Raw genomic sequence first — 18,748 nt, 5'->3', positions numbered from 1 at the left:
ATGGCTAGGATTACAAGATAGAAACCCTAATTAGGGTTTGTTAAAACAAACTTCCTTAGCCAATTAGAAAATTACATTTCAGGAGTGAGGACCAATAAGAAGCAAGGGTAGGTACATCGAAGTTTGTGCCGCCTTCGATAAATTAGGTACATTGAATCTGGTCATGCTGAGGTGGACCAATCCGACTGGAAGAATGATGACTGGGATGCCACCTTGTCTAACGCTTGTGGCTTGGTTGATCCTCTTCTCTGTCTCAATTTGATGAATGGTGTACCTCTTTTACTCCCAAGTGCTTGATGAGGCTTTCTTATCGTCAAGTCTTCCTTCCCCGGTAGCATGCCTTTGCCTTGAAGTGCTGGTGAAGCCTTTCTTTGTCATCTTGTGGTAGAATGAGGTCTTGAGGCTAACTTGAACTCCTTGAACACCCCCGGTCTTCCAATGCTTCAAAGCACCTTGAATCCTCCCTTTTTGCATGTGGAACGTCCTTGATGATTATGGACTGGAAGAGGTCGTCCTTGTCCCGGCCTGGTCTTCTTTCATCTGCAAAACAAACCATAAGATGATTAAGGACACATAATATATTCATTCTAACATAGCGTTTTCCACCTTAAATCATCAATAAGAGTTATCAAAATGAAGTTCTCTTGAAATCCTTCCCAGGGACAAGCCCCATAAAATTTCGCCCTGGACCCTGGCCAAGGACAGGACCTATTTGGGATATTCGCCCTGGACCCTCTGGAAGGGTCAGGAGCGAAATTCATTTCTTGCTTGTTTTCCCTCATTCAACTCCATTCCTCTCACTTTGTTCTTACTTGATTCTCACCTTTGGATCTATCTCTCAACATAAAAACGCTTGCTTTACCTCAAAATGGCTAAAAAGGAGAATTTTGCTAAAAACCATGGCCAGGTACAGGACCTATTTAGGATTTCGCCGTGGACCCTTTGGAAGGGTCAGGAGTGAAATTCTTGTCCTAGCTCAAAATCTTGGCCATTGGTGGCCACAATCCATTCCAAGGCATGCCTAGGGGTCCTTCCAAACTCAATCTACCTTGATCCACACTTAGCTTGGCACAAAAATGAAAGGAAAAGGTGGATTTTAGGAATTTAGCTCTGGACCCTTTGGAAAGGTCAGGAGTGAAATTCACCTTCTTGAGCTTATTTCATCATTTTTAATTTTTTCCACTTCAATTCACCTCAAAAGGGCAAGGACATATCAATCTATTCCTATCCAGACCATAAAAACCAAAAACTTGACTTGTTTTGAAAGGGAAATAGGTGCTCTTAAGAATTTCGCTTTGGACCCTTTGGAAGGGTCAGGAGTGAAATTCTCCTTCTAGGCCAAAACCCTTCACATTTGATGATCACTAGCAACTCAAAGCCATGCTTAAGGACATCTCCAATCCTAATTCACCCTAACCCACACTTGGCTTGGCACAAAATTGAGAAAAAAGGGAGGTTTTGGGGAATTTTGCTTTGGACCCTTTGGAAGGGTCAGGAGCGAAATTTCAGCTCTAGGCTTGACTCTTCATCTTTTCAACTCCAATCTTCTTTGCAAGGTAAAAATACACCACTCTTTGCCCAAGGAACAAGGTTTGGGGCCTAAACATGGAAGCAAAAGAGGTTTATCAAGAATTCCACTCTGGACCCTTTGGAAGGGTCAGGAGCGAAATTCTTGTTCTAGGCAAGAACACATCAAAATCTTTCTAACCATGCCACAAAACTAAAGAAATTGACCATCTCCAAGAAGAAAATATGAGTTTCCAAGAATTTCGGTCTGGACCCTTTGGGAGGGTCAAGAGCGAAATTCTAATTTTAGGACAAAATCTTTCACATTTTTACATCCCATCACTTCAAAAGGCAAAGACATGCTAATCCACTTCCAAATATGTCCAAGGAACTAGAATGTTGGTCTAAACAAGGAAGAAAATGAGGTTTATGGGGAATTTCGCTTTGGACCCTTTGGAAGGGTCATGAACGAAATTTCCATTCTTGGACAAAACCCTCACTTTTCGATACTTCCAATCACTTCCTTGGGCAAGAACATATCAAAACCTTCACGACATGCCTTGGAAACTAAGACCTTGGTCTAATCTAGGAAGGAAAGGATGTCTTCTAAGAATTTCGCTCTGGACCCTTTGGAAGGGTCAGGAGCGAAATTCATAAATTAGGTTGATTTCACACTCCATTGCCTCAATTCACCTTCTTTCAAAGGCTAGAACACCTCAAGGTCACTCCAACCATGCCTTAGAAGTCCAAAACTTGGCCATATCAAGGAAGATAATGAAGGTTATGTGCATTTCGCTCAGGACCCTTTGGAAGGGTCAAGAGCGAAATTCCTAATTGGGCTCATTTCTCACCTTTTTCCTCCCTTTCTTGGTTTGAATATGACTTCTTAGGCCTCCTCCTACCATCATCAAGTAAAATTGCTCTCAAAGTGGCATTTATTTCAAGGTCTAAGTGAGAAAATAAGGTCATTCAAGAATTTCGCTCTGGACCCTTTGGAAGGGTTAGGAGCGAAATTCATATTTAGGCTCAAATCTTGACTTCATTTCTCACATTTCTTCATCCAAACAAGTGTTTTGCCCTCAATAATGCCTAGGAATGAGTTAGTTCTAAGTTTGGGTCAAAGTAGAATGTCTTATGGAGAATTTCGCTCTGGACCCTTTGGAAGGGTCAGAAGCGAAATTGAAATTCGCTTTGGACCCTTTGGGAGGGTCAAGGGCGAAATTTGACATTTTGATCTCTCCGTCAGGTTTCATATATGGAATATAATATTTAAGTTAAGAAAGAAGATCTTATACTTTTAAGTTATATTCCATATACACTGTCAGGATGTTTGAGAGTGCTTTCGGACCTCCAGAAGTTATAATGCCAAATCTAGTTTTTGGAGGATTCTTCAATTTTCCAGACAGTCAAATTTCAGGATCAGGAAGACATTCCAGACTTAGCCAAATTTCAGGGCATTTGAAGATCAGGACGACATTCCAGACTTCATCACTAACCAACTTGACCTAACTTAGACCTTTAAAGAGGATATTCACTCACCAAGCAAGACACAATTAGCAACAAGAGCAAAACCGGGCCCTAAGGAAGACTTTCAAAGAAACCCTAACCCGAAGCATCCACTGACTCACCTTTAGCTAAAACAAAGCCTGTTATCTTAGTGATCCCTCTGGCAACATTCAAAATGCAAAGGCTAACAAACAAAACCCTAAAAGACCTAAAAAAAAACCCCAGAAAGCAAAAAGTAAGGGTCCCCATTTGCAATGGGGCGATGTGTGAATACATCACAACAGGTACCATTGGACACAGATATCATATTGGGGACTCCGTGGATTTATTCACTGGGATGTTTCATGTTTGATCTCCCAAACCAAATAATCCGATTTCAGCATGAAGGGAAGGAAGTTACTCTCAACGGCTTACATGATGGTAGCCCTAAAGTGGTTTCTTGTAAGAAATTAGAGCAAATTTTTAGAAAAGGACGAGGAGAATGGGTGGCCCAATGCATGATACTAGATAAGAGCAATACTCATGAGAAATCCACGCATATGAACATCAAACCCATCATGGAGAAATATAAAGGGGTGTTTGGGGAAATTCCCCAAGGTTTGCCTCCCAAACAGGGATTTGAACACACTATAGAATTGGAAGAGGGGGCAAAACCAGTCATCACTACCCCTTATTGCCACCCTCACAAATATAAGGAAGAAATTGAGAAAACCATTAAGGAACAACTTGCTATGGGACATCCAACCTAGTTCCAGCCCTTTCGCATCATCAGTGGTACTTGTTAAAAAGAAAGATGGCACTCTAAGAATGTGTATTGACTACAGAGCATCGAATATGAAAACCATCAAAAATAGGTACCAGATCCCAAGGGTAGATGAGTTGATTGATGAACTACACGGAGCCAGATATTTCTCCAAGATCGACCTTCGATCAGGATATCATCAAATTAGGATGAGGGAAGAGGACATCCACAAAACAGCTTTTCGGTGTCACTATGGACATTTTGAATTCTTGGTTCTACCTTTCAGACCAATGCACCAGCAACATTTCAGTCATGTATGAATCATACTTTCCGCAAGCAACTAAGGCAATTTCTACTAGTTTTTTTTTACGACATTTTGATCTACAACAAAACTTGGGAGGAGCACCTCAAACACATTGAGGAAACATTGAGGATCCTAGAGCAAGAGTCACTTTATGCTAAGGCGTCCAAATGCGAGTTTGGAATGGAGGAAATCCTATATGTATGGCATAAGATTAATGCGGAGGGGGTTAGCGTGGATGAGCAGAAGATAGCCACTATCAGAGAATGGCCTAGACCTAAGTCCCTCACACAATTAAGGGGGTTCTTGGGGTTATGCAGTTACTACAGAAGGTTTGTACGGGGTTTCTCCAAAGTGGCAGCCCCTCTCACCGATCTAACTAAGAAAGGGGCTTTCGCTTGGAGCGAAGCAGCCCAAAGAGATTTTGAAAGTCTTAAGGAAGCTATGAGCTCATGCCCCGTCCTAGCTATCCCTGATTTTTCCCTTCCTTTTGAACTACAATGTGATGCCTCTAGAGAAGGGATTGGAGCTGTCCTCATGCAAAACAAACACTCATAGCCTTCGAAAGCCGTAAGCTGACAGAAACAAAAAAGCATTACCCCGTCTATGATAAAGAGATGTTAGCCATCATGCATGCCCTAGCCAAATTCCGCCAATACCTGGTTTGCACCAAATTCCATGTAAAGACAGATCATAACAGCCTAAGATTCTTTTTAAACCAAAAAGATCTAAATGATAGGCAACAAAAATGGGTCAGCAGGATACAAGCTTATGACTTTGATATTGAATACGTTAAAGGAACAACCAATGTGGTAGCAGATGCCTTATCAAGGAAGCCACAAATAAATATCATAACTTCTATAAATGCTGATTGGAAATATGGTCTTTTGGCCGAATACGCCAAAGACCTTTTTGCTAGCGAGATCTTGAGGGGCCCATCAAGTCATGAAATGCTGATTGGAAATATGATCTTTTGGTAGAATACACCAAAGACCCTTTTGCTAGCGAGATCTTGAGGGACCCATCAAGTCATGCATAATACAAAGTTGTGGAGGAGCTTATCCTATATAAGGACAGGTTGTGCTTGGTGCCCAACTCTAAACTCAAGGAAGTAATAGTTAAAGAGTACCATGATAATCCATTGGCAGGACACCCAGGGTTCTTTAAGACATATAAACAAATCAGAGAACGGTATTCTTGGAAGGACTTCAGAAGGAAGTCCAAAAATACATACAAGAATGTACACAGTGCCAGAAGAACAAAGCAGAACTCCACCACCCAGCTGGGTTGCCACAGCCATTGCCCATTCCCGAACAGAAGTGGGAAAGCATTTCGATGGATTTTATCACCAACCAACCCAAGGCCGAAGGAAAAGATTGTATATATGTGGTCGTTGACCGTCTCACCAAATATGCACACTTCTTTGCTATAACAAACAAATTCCAAGCATCTCAAGTAGCAGAAGTGTTTTTTAAGGGAGTCTTCAGACTTCATGGGCTTCCCCAAAATATCATAAATGACCGAGACAACCGGTTTACGGGGCAATTTGGGCAAGAAACCTTTAGGATGGCAGGGACTAGTCTCACTCCGAGTACTAGCTATCATCCCCAAACCGATGGACAAATTGAAATCGTCAACAAATGGATTGAAGGATATCTAAGAAATTATGTCATTGGACAGCAAAAAGCTTGGATCAAATGGTTACATTTAGGAGAATATTGTTATAACACTACACATCATATGTCGATCCAAATGAGCCCATTCAAAGCACTTTATGGTTATGAACGCACCTCTTTTGGATCACTAATTACTCCAGAAAGTCAAGTACCATGAGCCAGGGATTTTACTCAAAAAAGCATGGACATCCTAAGGGCTCTAATAAATCACATACATCAAGCCCAAAATCAACAAAAGATATACGCCGATCGTAATCATATTGAAAGATCATTTGAGATAGGAGACTTAGTCTTCCTACGGTTGCAACCTTACAAGTAGTCTTCGTTGAAATCTAGTGGGGCAAAGAAGCTGAAGCCACGGTTCTACGGACCCTACCCAATATCAAGGAAGGTAGGAGAGGTAGCATATGTCTAGATTAAAAAGAGCATTAGGGCAGCAGATATTCCCATGCAAGGAGTTACCTCCGTTAGATGACAAGGGAAAATTAACACTGGAGCCAGAAGCCCTTTTAGACGTAAGAGAAAGGAGAATAAAGAGTAAAAACATTGTAGAATACTTGATCTTATGGAAAGGGTTGCCGGAGGAGGATGCAACCTGGGAGGGTGAAGAGATCTTCAACCACCCAAATCTCCACATCGCTTGAGGACAAGCAATGTAAGGGGGGAAGATTGTCATATTCCTATGTAGACAACAGGCAATGATTAGAAACATTAAACAATACATGTACATAAATATATATATTTTCAATACATAAATTATTTTCATATCCATTCCCAAGCCACCTCCGAAATAGACGCCATGTTTCAAGGGGAATCGCGTGGTTTCAAAGAGGTATAAACCCGCACCCCAAGGAAACATGGGAGAGGAGGTGACAAGGAGAGAAGGGCAAGGAGAAGCATCCAACAAGTAACTTCATTACTCAGTAATAATATTTATTTCAGTTTTCATAATTTATGATGCCTAGACAACCATGAGGACTGCCCTAGGAACACATCAGTCAACAGACGATGTGAAAGGGCTAGTCGCTGGTTCTTCCCAGCGATGAAGACCCAGCGCCTAGTAAGCATCCCTCCCCATCGCCAGCAGGCTGGTACATCCCCAGGCCAATCCGCTTAAATGTCGAAATGATGAAGTATGTCTTTGTGCAAGTTGTATTAAATCTGCTTTCATTCCTCATATAAGAGTAATTAATATAATTTAACTAGTGGCCCAGATTAATTTCTAAATAGGTTTCATGCCTAAAAATGTCTTGCCAAATGAACTAAGCACATATGTAATGTACAAAAGGGTAAAATGAACTTAATCTTCACGCTAGATAGGTAACCTGCAATATCAGGTTTAGTATGCTGCATTAAAATACACTTTAGTGACAGATAGTAAAAAATAAAAATAATTCATTCATTCTCAGACACAACTAATAAGTAAAGAAAAGGAATACTAATTAATGATAGTCATGTTTCAGCAACTAGGCACAAATATAATGAATTAATCCCTACAAATTTATATATAATGGATAAATGTTAACCAAGTAATATAGTCATGAATCTATGTTTTCTGTAGGCATTTATTATCTTCCTGATATCCTCTGTTTGTTAGTACATTCAAGATAATGAGTGCAAGCCAAGGGTATGTTGGGCCCATCCTCAGGTGGCCCTATTAGCCCTAAGAGACGGGATGGGTCTGGATGGGTAGCCCAGCTAACCAGGAAAATCCTCAAAATCTAGAATGGGTTGTGTATGTATTTTGTGCTGCAATAATTATGCCACTGATCTAATATTACTGCTGACATATAAAATGAAATATCTAAATGTTGCAGGAAACCGTAAATAACCTTTTGTGGGCCTAAATCCAACCTTTGATGGATAGATCAGGCCCTAATTATCAGGAAGGCCAGGAAGTTACAGCAAAGGTTCATTACAGAAATGCTGCTGAAATCCTCTGTCAGCAAAGAAATTGATGGAAACTGTGCACAATCAGAATTACTTGTGTAGTTTCAGGTGTTCAGTTGTGATTTTAAGTTCTATGTTGCTATATTTATGTCCCAGCCTATATCCCCTTAATGTTCTGATGATTAACACCAGCCAATAGATGAATGTAGCTGATCCTCTTGAATTAAGGTTTCACATAGCAGCCTTAATTTAGAACCAGTGATAACAAACTCTCCCAGACAATTAAAAAAGAAAATGGAGCCAAGCCCTAAATACCTCATAAAGGAGGTCAATAACACGTTTGATCTGTGCACCAACTGCAGATTTTCTAATGCTGTTAATATGCTGAAGCCTCTCTGTATCATTTGAAAACTTTTGACCTTGAAGTGAAGAAGCAGCAACAGAAGGAGGAGGAGCCACTGCAGCATGCTTTGAATTGCTGTTCTTGGAAGAGGGTGGTCTAGATGCTGCAACCTTTGCCAATGTTGATTGACAATTAGCCTGCTGCTTCTTGAACTGGTCTAATTTCTTATTCAAATCCATCTGCAGAAGCATAAACAAAATTAACAGTTAGATCAATTTAAAATCATAAACATATACAGGTACACAAAATTGTAAAGTATTAAGTAACATTTATATTCATACCCTATATGGATAAATGGCTTTATGCAGCATTGAAATATGGATACTTAGAATCTGAAACAAGTAATACTGTGGAGTGTGGAGTATTGAAACACATACAATAACATTCATATTGAAAATCAACAAACAAGGTTGAGTATTGAAAATAGGTAGAATTAACTGATCTACGGGCTGTGATCCAGTTGTAATTAACTCTAATTTACCCTTGCTGCCGCAATTTTGAGTCTCGGGGCTGCATGCAGGTTATGCTACCCAAGAAGTTATTCTCGGGATTTCTGTACTTCCCAATCAAAAATACAAGTTTACCAATCAGGGATAAAAACATTTCTATTTATGCACCTAAATGAATGAGGCAAAGATTTCCCTCTCCCATTGGCTGAGTGCCTAAATACCCTCCACCTCATAATGTCACGATAACCTCGTGCAAAAGCAAGGGCACTTATGCAGACCACCTCTAGGGCCAGGTCACGGGGACCAAGGTTCTCCCTCAATTCCTACAAGAAATCCCAACCTAAGGGCATGCATTTAATGGACCAAATATATAGGTTCAGGAGGCCAAAGTTCAACCTCAATCCTTGCAAGAAAGTCCAACCTCAAGGAGGGAGAGGTTTTGCCTTGTGTCGACATCAGGAGTACAAGGAGAGATCACACTAAACCAACCCACCTGCACGTCCATTGCCTAAAGGCGTTAAACCTACAATATGATACATTTGTAATTGTGTCAGCCCGGTACCAGGTTGGGCATAATGTTGTATTAAAGAAACCTATAGCCTTACCCTCACACATCAATTAGATGACTGAACCTCTCAGTTCTCGACTCTAGGAAAAATTATTAAACACAAAAAGAATCAAAACACACTACATCGCAGCCCAGAAACTCAGCCGGACCCGGGCACGGCAAATTCAAGTTTACAAGTAAACTTGGTCATGAGGATTAATCTCCATATCGATGTCTACAAGGGATTCCACATACACCGAATTCTTTTCTCCCTTGGCAGAGACTAACCTTGCCTTTTACAATCTCAGAGCTGAAGCCTAAGATTTAAAAAAAAACATACCCACAAATTTGTCCTAACCAAACAATCCATGCGTTCTTGTGTTAAGCCCTAAGGGAAAAATGAACAAACCCATAAATCTTTAATTCTTTAAACAAGATGCCCTTCAGTCTTTGATTTTTAAAACAACGTAACCAAAAATGAAAAACAAACTCATTAATTTTATTTTATAAGTGTACCCATAAATTTGATTTCCTTTAACTGTAAATTCATTAATCTGGGAAACAAATCTTACAGTTTTGTGCTCGGTGTCCTGCTATATTTTATAGCCCTGATGATTTTTTTCTATCAATCAGAATTTGGGTGCAATTATTCAAGTGAATTTCAACCGAAGAGGAAGATCCCACGCCTGACATCAAAATTAGGGTTTTTATTTACTAATATTCATGTTTTGTGTAAAATTGTGAAAAAAAATTATGTTTTCTTTTGGCAAATGCAATTGTGAGTGTACCAGAAAGCTGGAGGGTGTTGTATGTTCAGAAAACAGGCGTCTTCTTCTCTGCAATTAAAAAAACCCAGCTGTCAACTTATGGATTTTTTGCAACTGAATGTCATGACTCTGAATTTTTCACGACAAAATGGCTCCGTTTGTTTATGGATTTAGACCTCCGTAATCAGTTGAATCCAATCCAGATCGATCAGTTGAAACTCTTGCGTCTTAACTGATCGATGCAGCAAGTGAATTTTCTCTCAAGCTTGTAGATTTAGTCGATCAATCGACAAGTGAAATTTTATTTAAGCCTATTAAAATATATAGTGATGTTTCGATCTGGAATCTCTATGTTAAAATTAACATAAAACGATTACCTCAAGGCTTGTCAATTAATCAAATTTATTAGCTTCTTCTATTAAAAAAATTAAAATATATAAGAAAAACAAATTTATTTATAAGACATTTAAAATATATAATGGAAAAATCATTTATTGAAAATAATTATTATTTTTTAATATTTAAATAATCTCTTTTTATAAAGTAGGTAGGAGAAAATTTATTATTGAAAGATATTTTGGAGGAGAAGTAAACTAAGGAGTTATTATAGTTAGGATTCAATTATATAGATTATTATTTCTAATTTTTTTTATAGAAGCTAATAAATTTGATTAATTGACAAGCCGTGAGGTAATCATTTTATGTTAATGTTAACATAGAGATTCCAGATTGAAACATCACTATATATTTTTTAAACTAGCGCTTGCACCTGTGAAAGGTGCAATGTGTACCACCAATAGGAACTCATATTATTTGTACTGGAAGATTATGATGTACAAATTCACATCATTGAAAAGAAAAATGTGCGAGAAGTGTGTAAAAATTGCCGATTGGAACAGCATATGTTCCTCTACGGCAAACACATAGATCAAACAAATTTAAGACCTGCCATAGAAATCAGATATTTTAAAGAAATAAAATTCACGGATTTGTCTGAATGACGAGCATGTACAGAAATTTAGCTATAAATAAGTGAACCCAGAAACTTTAGTGTGCAGAATTCAGTTATGTTGTCTTAGGCTTTCTGTACACTCAACAATTGTAAAGACAGTAACTATATGAAAACATCAGTTTATGTGGTATTCATTGTGTGTATTGTTACTTCTGTCATCATTTATATTGCTGCAATCTGATACTATAGAATCAGTAGCCAACGTGCCCCTTTTACTCTAGTTTGCTTACATATTTCGGTCATTTTTTCTTATTCTGATACTGTCGTTCATCTAATTTTTTACATATTTCAGTCATTTTCTTTGTTGTTGACAAACTCGTTGAGGAATATCCTTATAGACTTGACATGGTGAAGTATTGTATCAATCTTATTCTTGTTTCACTAAACACGTACAGTCCAGATTAATAGGAATATTAAATCTCAACAGAGAAACAAGCTCATAGACCCCAAAGTGTTAGACATATCCTGTTTGTGTGAGTGGGAGAGTGTTTTTGGATCTGATCATTTCCATCACAAAATCAGATGAGAGAATTACATGACATAAGCAATCCATGATGCGCAGAAGGAAGCCTACAAGTAGATAGTGTACATAGCAACTTTGATCTTCATTCTTATTTCATCCATATATCTCTGACCCTATTTATCTTCCGAGCTCACCAACAAGGCTCTAGACTTTTCCAGAGTTTATAATCTGTGTTCCACAATGTTGCAGGGACATCTGATTGTTCACCATGAGACAAAATCCAAATTACAACCAACAACAAATGTAGACAACTGTAGGCACAACATTTCACTGAGAGAGCCAAAACTCTTTCATTCCATAGTTTAGTATTCTTGTGGATGGACTAATTTAAAATAGCAATAGTTCCTATAGCTTATAATGATGGATTTGAAATCTTTTTTCCAAAGTACCGCATATCCCATCACAAATCAAACGTGCAGAATCATGAATTTCAAGACAGCAAGAAGAGTGTTGGTCTGCTGCCTTATTTTGCTGTTGTAATTGGAGAGATATGAGGTGAGGTATAGTTAGCAGGATAGTTGGACCGACTTCTAAGTTATAGGTCTGGGTTGTCAATTATGTTACCCTGCAGGTTTGTAATGTATTTTATTATTATCTGGATTCTGAATATATAATTTAAGAAGTACAATGTGCTATTATTACTTGATGGGAAGAAGCTTGAACGCCTCCCATAAGCTGGCGTTGGAGAAAGGTTCTGAGTTTTATTTTAAACTTTTAAGCTAACCTTTTCCCTGAAACAAGTTCCCACCTGCCATTTCTTAAAATTACTGTCTAGAGGTGATGGAGGTGATGGCAGTGTGGCATTGGCAGTTGCTCTGTTTTAAACAAAACCACACCACTGTTTAACTGTTTACGTGGCCCTTGTTAGCAGTGGCACAAAGAGAGAGTCAGAACATAACTCCCATAGCTAAGGTAAACATCGTCGCATACATTGTTGAATCCTGCAAAAATCAAACTTAATCAAAAGTTGCATAAGCTCCATTTCACAAAATTAACTTCATATGCAGTCAGTCTAGAAACATCTTCCAAAATATTTCCTAGCTACCATGCATCAATTCTGCCCATTGAGAAAAGATCACTATCATAAATGACATTACAAGGAACTCATCACAAGAATGCAAAATAGTCCATATACCTTGTCGATGCTTCTAAAATTTTCATACTCATATAACATGGAGGATAGTGATAGTGATATAGAATTTGCCTTTACTAATTGAAATTAAAAAGCCCAACTGGACACACACAGACATATTTCTACTATGATTCCCAGTCAAAAAGCAATACACCAGAAATAAAACTCAAAGCAATCAATGCTGGAGACATGTGATTTTGTTTCTATTAAAACTGAAAAAGACATTTGCAAAATGAAATAAATCTGATTAGAAACTATCCATTACAAATTTCCCTATAGCGATTTGGACTTGTGTTAAGGACTCATGAAATAGTTGACGGAGGTGGAATCGGATTCGGATATTGCTGCATTGTTTATTGGTGCAGGCACCGGGTTTCGTGATAGATGCTTGTCTGACGCACCGCCAGGTATGGTAACAATATCTCCAGGTTTATTGCAACTGTCCATAGCCTGTTGGCACGAGGTAATCACAAAGTAAGTCAACATGTTTTCAATTGTTTATTCTCCAATACTTTCAGTTTTAACATCCAATCTTCTTGTATATGATTAATTCCCATTTTTTGTGTGTCTTTTTTTATCACAATTCAATTATGGGGAGACTTATTTTTGGTTACTACTTGTGTCAATGAAAGTTACATTCCATTCAAAAATTGGATATTTCCATTGTCGAAAGTTCATTTAGAATATTAGTTGAATGGTTTAGTACCTAATTTGCTGGAATAACTATAAATATTAATTGATTGATTATAATTATAAAGGATATCTAATATCAATCAACAGGAAGACTAATATCATGTAAAAATTTATAATTTTGGTAAATGTACAATAGTTGTTTTAATTTGATAGATTTTAAGATTTATATTATGTTTTTGACTATTTGCTTAAATACTTTGTTAGTTGTTTCTATGTTTTTGGGGTAAGAAACTATGAGTGATTTTCTATGTGAAGATATCCATTCTTTCTATTTGATCTTATACCCTAATCTATTTGATAATCTATTGGTAAAAGATTCATGATCTAAAAGATAGATCATCCAAGTGTCAAGTGATAGTAGTAACTAGTATGTCCCTATGATGTCTTGTTCTGAACTCACTCATACACACATAAACGTGCTATTTATTAATATAATAAGTTTATATGAATATATTTACTAATTTACTGATTTGTTATGGCATCACTTCTGTATCTAGATGTTTTTTTCGGTCCAAATCTTTTATATTCTGATAAATGAGATATTCTGAGGTGTGATGAGACAAAACACTGAAATTCAATGCATTGAATGCAATATGTGCAAGATGAATTTATTGAACAGGCTACAGGAGCTTCAAAATGATGGTGTGCAGAAACAAAGACGTGACCGAGCATATGAACTGTTTAAAAAAATATCTCGAAAAGATGCATCATTTCATCTAATGCACTGATAAAAGGGTATGCACAAAATATATCTGTACAAAGCATTGAGGGCTATCGAGCAGATATTTTGCAGCGATAAAGACAAGATCCACTAGTTAGAACAAGGTGTAAATACCCATCAAAATGTGATGTAAATATGAAGTTTGAGTTGTAATTACCCTTGCAGACATACATGTCTATGTGGAACAGACATCGCATATAAATTTTGACAAAGTGTGTCATAAAGATGCCATCTTGAGGAATGAAATCGAATCATTGCAGGAGTGTCAAAGGAACAAAATACAATTAATGTAATTTTCATTGAATGGAAGTGTCTCACAGGAATGCCAAAAGGGAGGAGAAGATAAATTTTGTTGAAAAAGCTACAGGAGCTTCAAAATGATAGTGAAGCAGAAACAAAGACGTGACAGAGCATATGAACTGTTTGACAAAATGTCTCGAAAAGATGCATCATTTCCTGTAATGCACTGATAAAAGGGTATGCACAAAATAGATCTGTACAAAATATTGAAGGCTAACGAGCAAATATTTTGCAGCGATAAAGACAAGATCCACTATTTAGGGCAAGGTGTAAATACCCATCAAAATGTGATGTACATATGAAATTTGAGTTGTAATTACCCTTGCAGACATACATGTGTGTGTGGAACAGACATAGTATATAAATTTTGACACAGTGTGTCATAAAGATGCCATCTCGAGGAATTAAATGGAATGATTGTAGGATGTACATTTGAATAAAGGAAGATTTTCCAGGATTAAACAAGTCTAAAGATCATGAAAACAAGCACCCTCTATTGGAATATCTGTTGTCAGTGAATTGCACAGGAATGGTATAATTGGAACAGCTAAATGAGATATGAACCTGCTGCCAAATACCTGTATGTTAAATATGAACCAATTGCCGAAGAATGGACTCTCTTTGTATGGCACAAGATCCTTAAGCTTCCACTGTTCCCCCAGCTTGTTCACATCTTTATCCCAACAGCTACATATTGTTCTGAGAAATGCAATCACATCGTTCTGTGTTTGGCTGATAATCAATACCAAGTAGCAGCTTTTCTATTGTTAGTGCCTCACACAAAGATATATGTTCAATGGCAGTGATATAAAGACATTAAAGGATATGTTGTCCTATGAAATCAATGTCCATAAGGTGGGAAAAGTATATAATGACAAAATTGGACAGTGAGCAAACCAAGGGACAATGGCAGAGGTGTATTGATGGTGAATGGTGATCTACTAAAATGTGGCATTATCTTACAGTAGGAGAGACAGTCATTTGAATAAAGGAAGATTTTCCAGGATTAAACAAGTTTAAAGATCATGGAAAGGTCCAGAGTGAATAAGCAATGACGACAGTCAATTTACATGTAAAGTGAACAGCAATTTACATGCACGATGAGCATAAGAATGATAGAAAAGACCAGTGTTCCACGGGCGTTGGGGACGGGGGGGCGCGGGGACGCGGGGACGGGACGGGGGGACCAAGGGTCTAAGTTTGGGGACGGCGGGGGGACGGCGGCGGGGGGGTGGCGGCGTGGTGGTGCTGATATAGTTATACATATACATATAGCACTTGAAAAACTAGTTTTGAAAAGATGTATGACAGTATTACAGTGTAAGAATTATATTTCAAATGAGACTATAGGAAATTTGAAATACTAAATCTAAATACCAAGATTTCTAAGTTGTGTTGTTATATGGAGCCTAATCAGACTCGGAGGTTAGATTTTCCCTACTTCTATCGGCGCAGTTTCCCCCTATATTTTTCAACAGGGGTTTGGGGGCAGCGCCCCCAAGTTGGGGTCGAGGGGCATCGCCCCTTGCGCGTTCCTTGTCGCGATACAGGGCGGGGTCAAGGGGCAGTGCCCCGTGAGGCCAAAAATACTTTTATTATTTTCTAAAGGCGTCGGGTGTTATTTTTCTTTTGGCCCACGTCCAATTAGAGTTACCCCTTAACCCTCAAAAAACTTAAAGTCACTTTTTTTTTAAATTTTAATATTAAATATTGCATATACGTGGGGGCGACAGGAGACGTCTGGGCATCTCCCCGTCCTTGGAGAGACGTCTGCACGTCTCTCAAAGGACGGGGAGACGCCCAAACGTCTCCCAAGGAGACGTGGAGGCGTCTCCATGTCTCTTTGGGGGATGCCCAGACGTCTCCTTGGGAGACGTCTCCACATCTCCCCGTCTCCCTGGGAGACGCGGGGACGCGGGGACGTCTCCACATCCCGGCGGCGCTTGGGTGGCAGTGGCGGGACGGCGGGGGACGTCGCATCCCCGTCCCCCCATCCCCGAGACGTTTCTGACGGGGGGGGGACGCGTCCCGTGGAATGAGGGAAAAGACAGAGAGGAGAGTGGCCTTGCAAAGTAGATACTCTTACCAAGAAGTCAAAGACAATCCAAAATTTGAAGAGAAGTTAGAGAACCGGAGTATAAGGTGGACAGTCATCATCATAAAGAACAAAAGGGTATGATACAAGGCAGATCTGGTCACAAGTTGAGTTGAAAATCCTATTAAGCTCTTTGCATAACAGGGTCCATTAAAAATATGTTTTACTCGATAATTTTAATATGTTAATTTTAGAAAATACAAAAAAATAATAAAATAAAATAAAAACAAATATAAAGAAGAAAGAACAAAACATATAAAAATGAATGAAACATAAAATGAAATCCTCAGCAGTAGGATACAGAGTCCACGAAAGCAATTGTTAAAATAGAAAGCAGAATTTGGATTTCACCCACCCTACTAGTATATTTCCTAATTTGTACCCAAATAGCTCTAATCTACGGACAAAAATGGGCAAAATCCACCAACGATGACTGCAGAAGGGAGTCGGCAAAAGTCAATAAGGCAAGACATCTGCATACCGCAGCGCAGATTCGCTGAATAAACAGTAAAGCCCAGAATGAAGATCGTGAAATGATTTTACTATGAAAGGAAAATATTAGCTTTTGCAGATTTCTACGTAAGAGACTACCCTTCTATACCTACTCTCAGATTGATATATGGTTTTGCTCACCTACGTATTACAAGATGCATTTTTTGCAGGATATTCTATGATGTTGGGCATTATATCGCCTCTAATATATTTGTTGATACGATACATACATGTTTTGATGCTAATTGTAATTAACTGCATCTAGGGATTTGTTCAAAAGCAAATTGATTGTGGGTTTGATACCCCTAACTCCTCTGAGGGTTGTTGAATAGGCACTGGACAGTCGATCGTTGCAACAATGAAAAAAATAACCAAAGCAGGCAAAACACAAGTGTCAGGGCAAATATTTATTATGGTATACAGAATGCATTAAATCGAGCATGACCCAAAGTGGTGATTAGGTTTGATTTTTTTTAGGGCTAACCACGATTTAGGGCATACGACTAAGATTTAGCAAAATAAACAATAAAAGTCACACCTGTGTAGAGGGATCTCGTGATTTTGTTGTTTTCTGAGGCGATCTGTCCCTGACTATATAATCAACAACGCTACATTAGTAACTTGTCAAACAGTCGCCCAATAATTACGAACACAAAAAGCAGTTACAGAAGCATCAACAAAAATAAATTAAGGCCAAACCTGGAAGAGACTGATATCGTGTTTTTTTTTTCCTTGTCTGGATTTCGTCTTGTTTTCGTCACTGTTCTACAACAATTACGCTGAGAGGCGTCTACAATCGCAGCCACCCGTTGACGACATCCGTATAAATAAAAACTGCAGAGTAAATCACGGTTTGAGCTTTTAATCGTCAGTGTTCACCTTATTTCGTAAAACTGCAGAGTAAATCACGGTTTGAGCTTTTAATCGCCAGTGTTCACCTTATTTCGTTCAGCGTAATATTAAAAATTAATTTCATTCTTTCCATCGATGCAGCTTCGAGGGTGGGAGATTTGTGGAATTGAAATAACTATATTTGAAGCTTCATGCGGAATGAGACACGTATCCTCTTTGCTTTTTGCTCCAACACAGTTATTTTAAAGGAATATTACTGTTTCTATTAAAATAATATTATGAATTTTATGGTGTTCAACGTCATTTGATAAACTTAAAAGTAGATTTAAAGTGGAGATGTTTTATGCTTTAAATATTCAATTTCATTGTCATTATATAAATATTATGTTTATTTAGTGGAATTTTCAAAACATATATTCATTTCTTTTTAAGTGAGAGGAATTGCATTCGAATCCTTTTTCAAACAAGATAATATTTAATTGTCTCCACAAATTAAATGCATTGAATAATTTTATTATTAATTAATAATTTATTTTTTTTTAAATGTCTTGATACTCTTCGACATACTTTATATAGATTAAAGTTAAAATATATAAGCTGGCTGAATGGTAGTGAGCGCGTGATATGTGGCAAGCACTTGGACACATAAGTATCTCCACTCACGCGGCGGGTAATCAGCGATTCGGTGGGTGTCGTTGACAACAACCCACCGTGGGTGTTCTTTGGGAAGCCTTAAACTCATTATATTTTTTTTTAATAAATCTTTTTGCCAATCCTGAGAGTAAAGTAACCTCTTTTTGAATTCGTGACTGTGAAACGTCAAATGTGCACCGTTGCTGCCAGCGAGGCATATATTTATTAGTCGATAACTATTTATTACAAACTTATGAAATTTAACAAACATCTTGTTCATTGTATAACTTATGAAATTTAATTAGTCATATTTTTAGCAACCGGGGAAATTGTCAGACAGAAAAAACCAAACTCACAGCGTGAGACAGTTTCCTGACGTGGGGTACCCCACAGGGAATAGCCTATCGGCTAAATATATAAGAAAAATAAATTTATTTATAAGAAATTTAAAAAATATATAAATGGAAAAATCATTTATTGAAAATAATTATTATTTTTTAATATTTAA

The 18,748-nt window shown here is 38.0% G+C and overlaps 1 protein-coding gene across 5 annotated transcripts in view; it reads right to left on the bottom strand.

Annotated features, from left to right (window-relative positions):
• LOC131042078 (uncharacterized) overlaps nucleotides 1-17,762 on the bottom strand; it is a 39,057-nt gene extending 21,295 nt beyond the window's left edge. The window contains exons 1-4 of one of the 5 annotated variants that reach the window (XM_057975383.2): nucleotides 17,455-17,762; nucleotides 17,294-17,346; nucleotides 12,222-12,263; nucleotides 7,937-8,203 (exon numbers count right to left, since the gene is read on the bottom strand). In XM_057975383.2, coding sequence (XP_057831366.1) covers nucleotides 7,937-8,203; nucleotides 12,222-12,254 — 300 coding nt within the window. In that variant the 5' untranslated portion in view covers nucleotides 12,255-12,263; nucleotides 17,294-17,346; nucleotides 17,455-17,762. Of the gene's footprint in view, nucleotides 1-7,936; nucleotides 8,204-12,221; nucleotides 12,264-14,746; nucleotides 14,901-17,293; nucleotides 17,347-17,454 lie in introns of all 5 variants that reach the window. The other 4 variants (XM_057975385.2, XM_057975387.2, XM_057975384.2 and 1 more) reach the window with 4 other exon arrangements.
• Between the last annotated feature and the right edge of the window lie 986 nt (nucleotides 17,763-18,748).

This window comes from Cryptomeria japonica, chromosome 8 (assembly GCF_030272615.1).
Source record: "Cryptomeria japonica chromosome 8, Sugi_1.0, whole genome shotgun sequence".
Lineage (NCBI taxonomy): Eukaryota > Viridiplantae > Streptophyta > Pinopsida > Cupressales > Cupressaceae > Cryptomeria > Cryptomeria japonica.
Note: the sequence above shows the minus strand (reverse complement) of the source record. Positions and strands in the feature narration are given on the sequence as shown.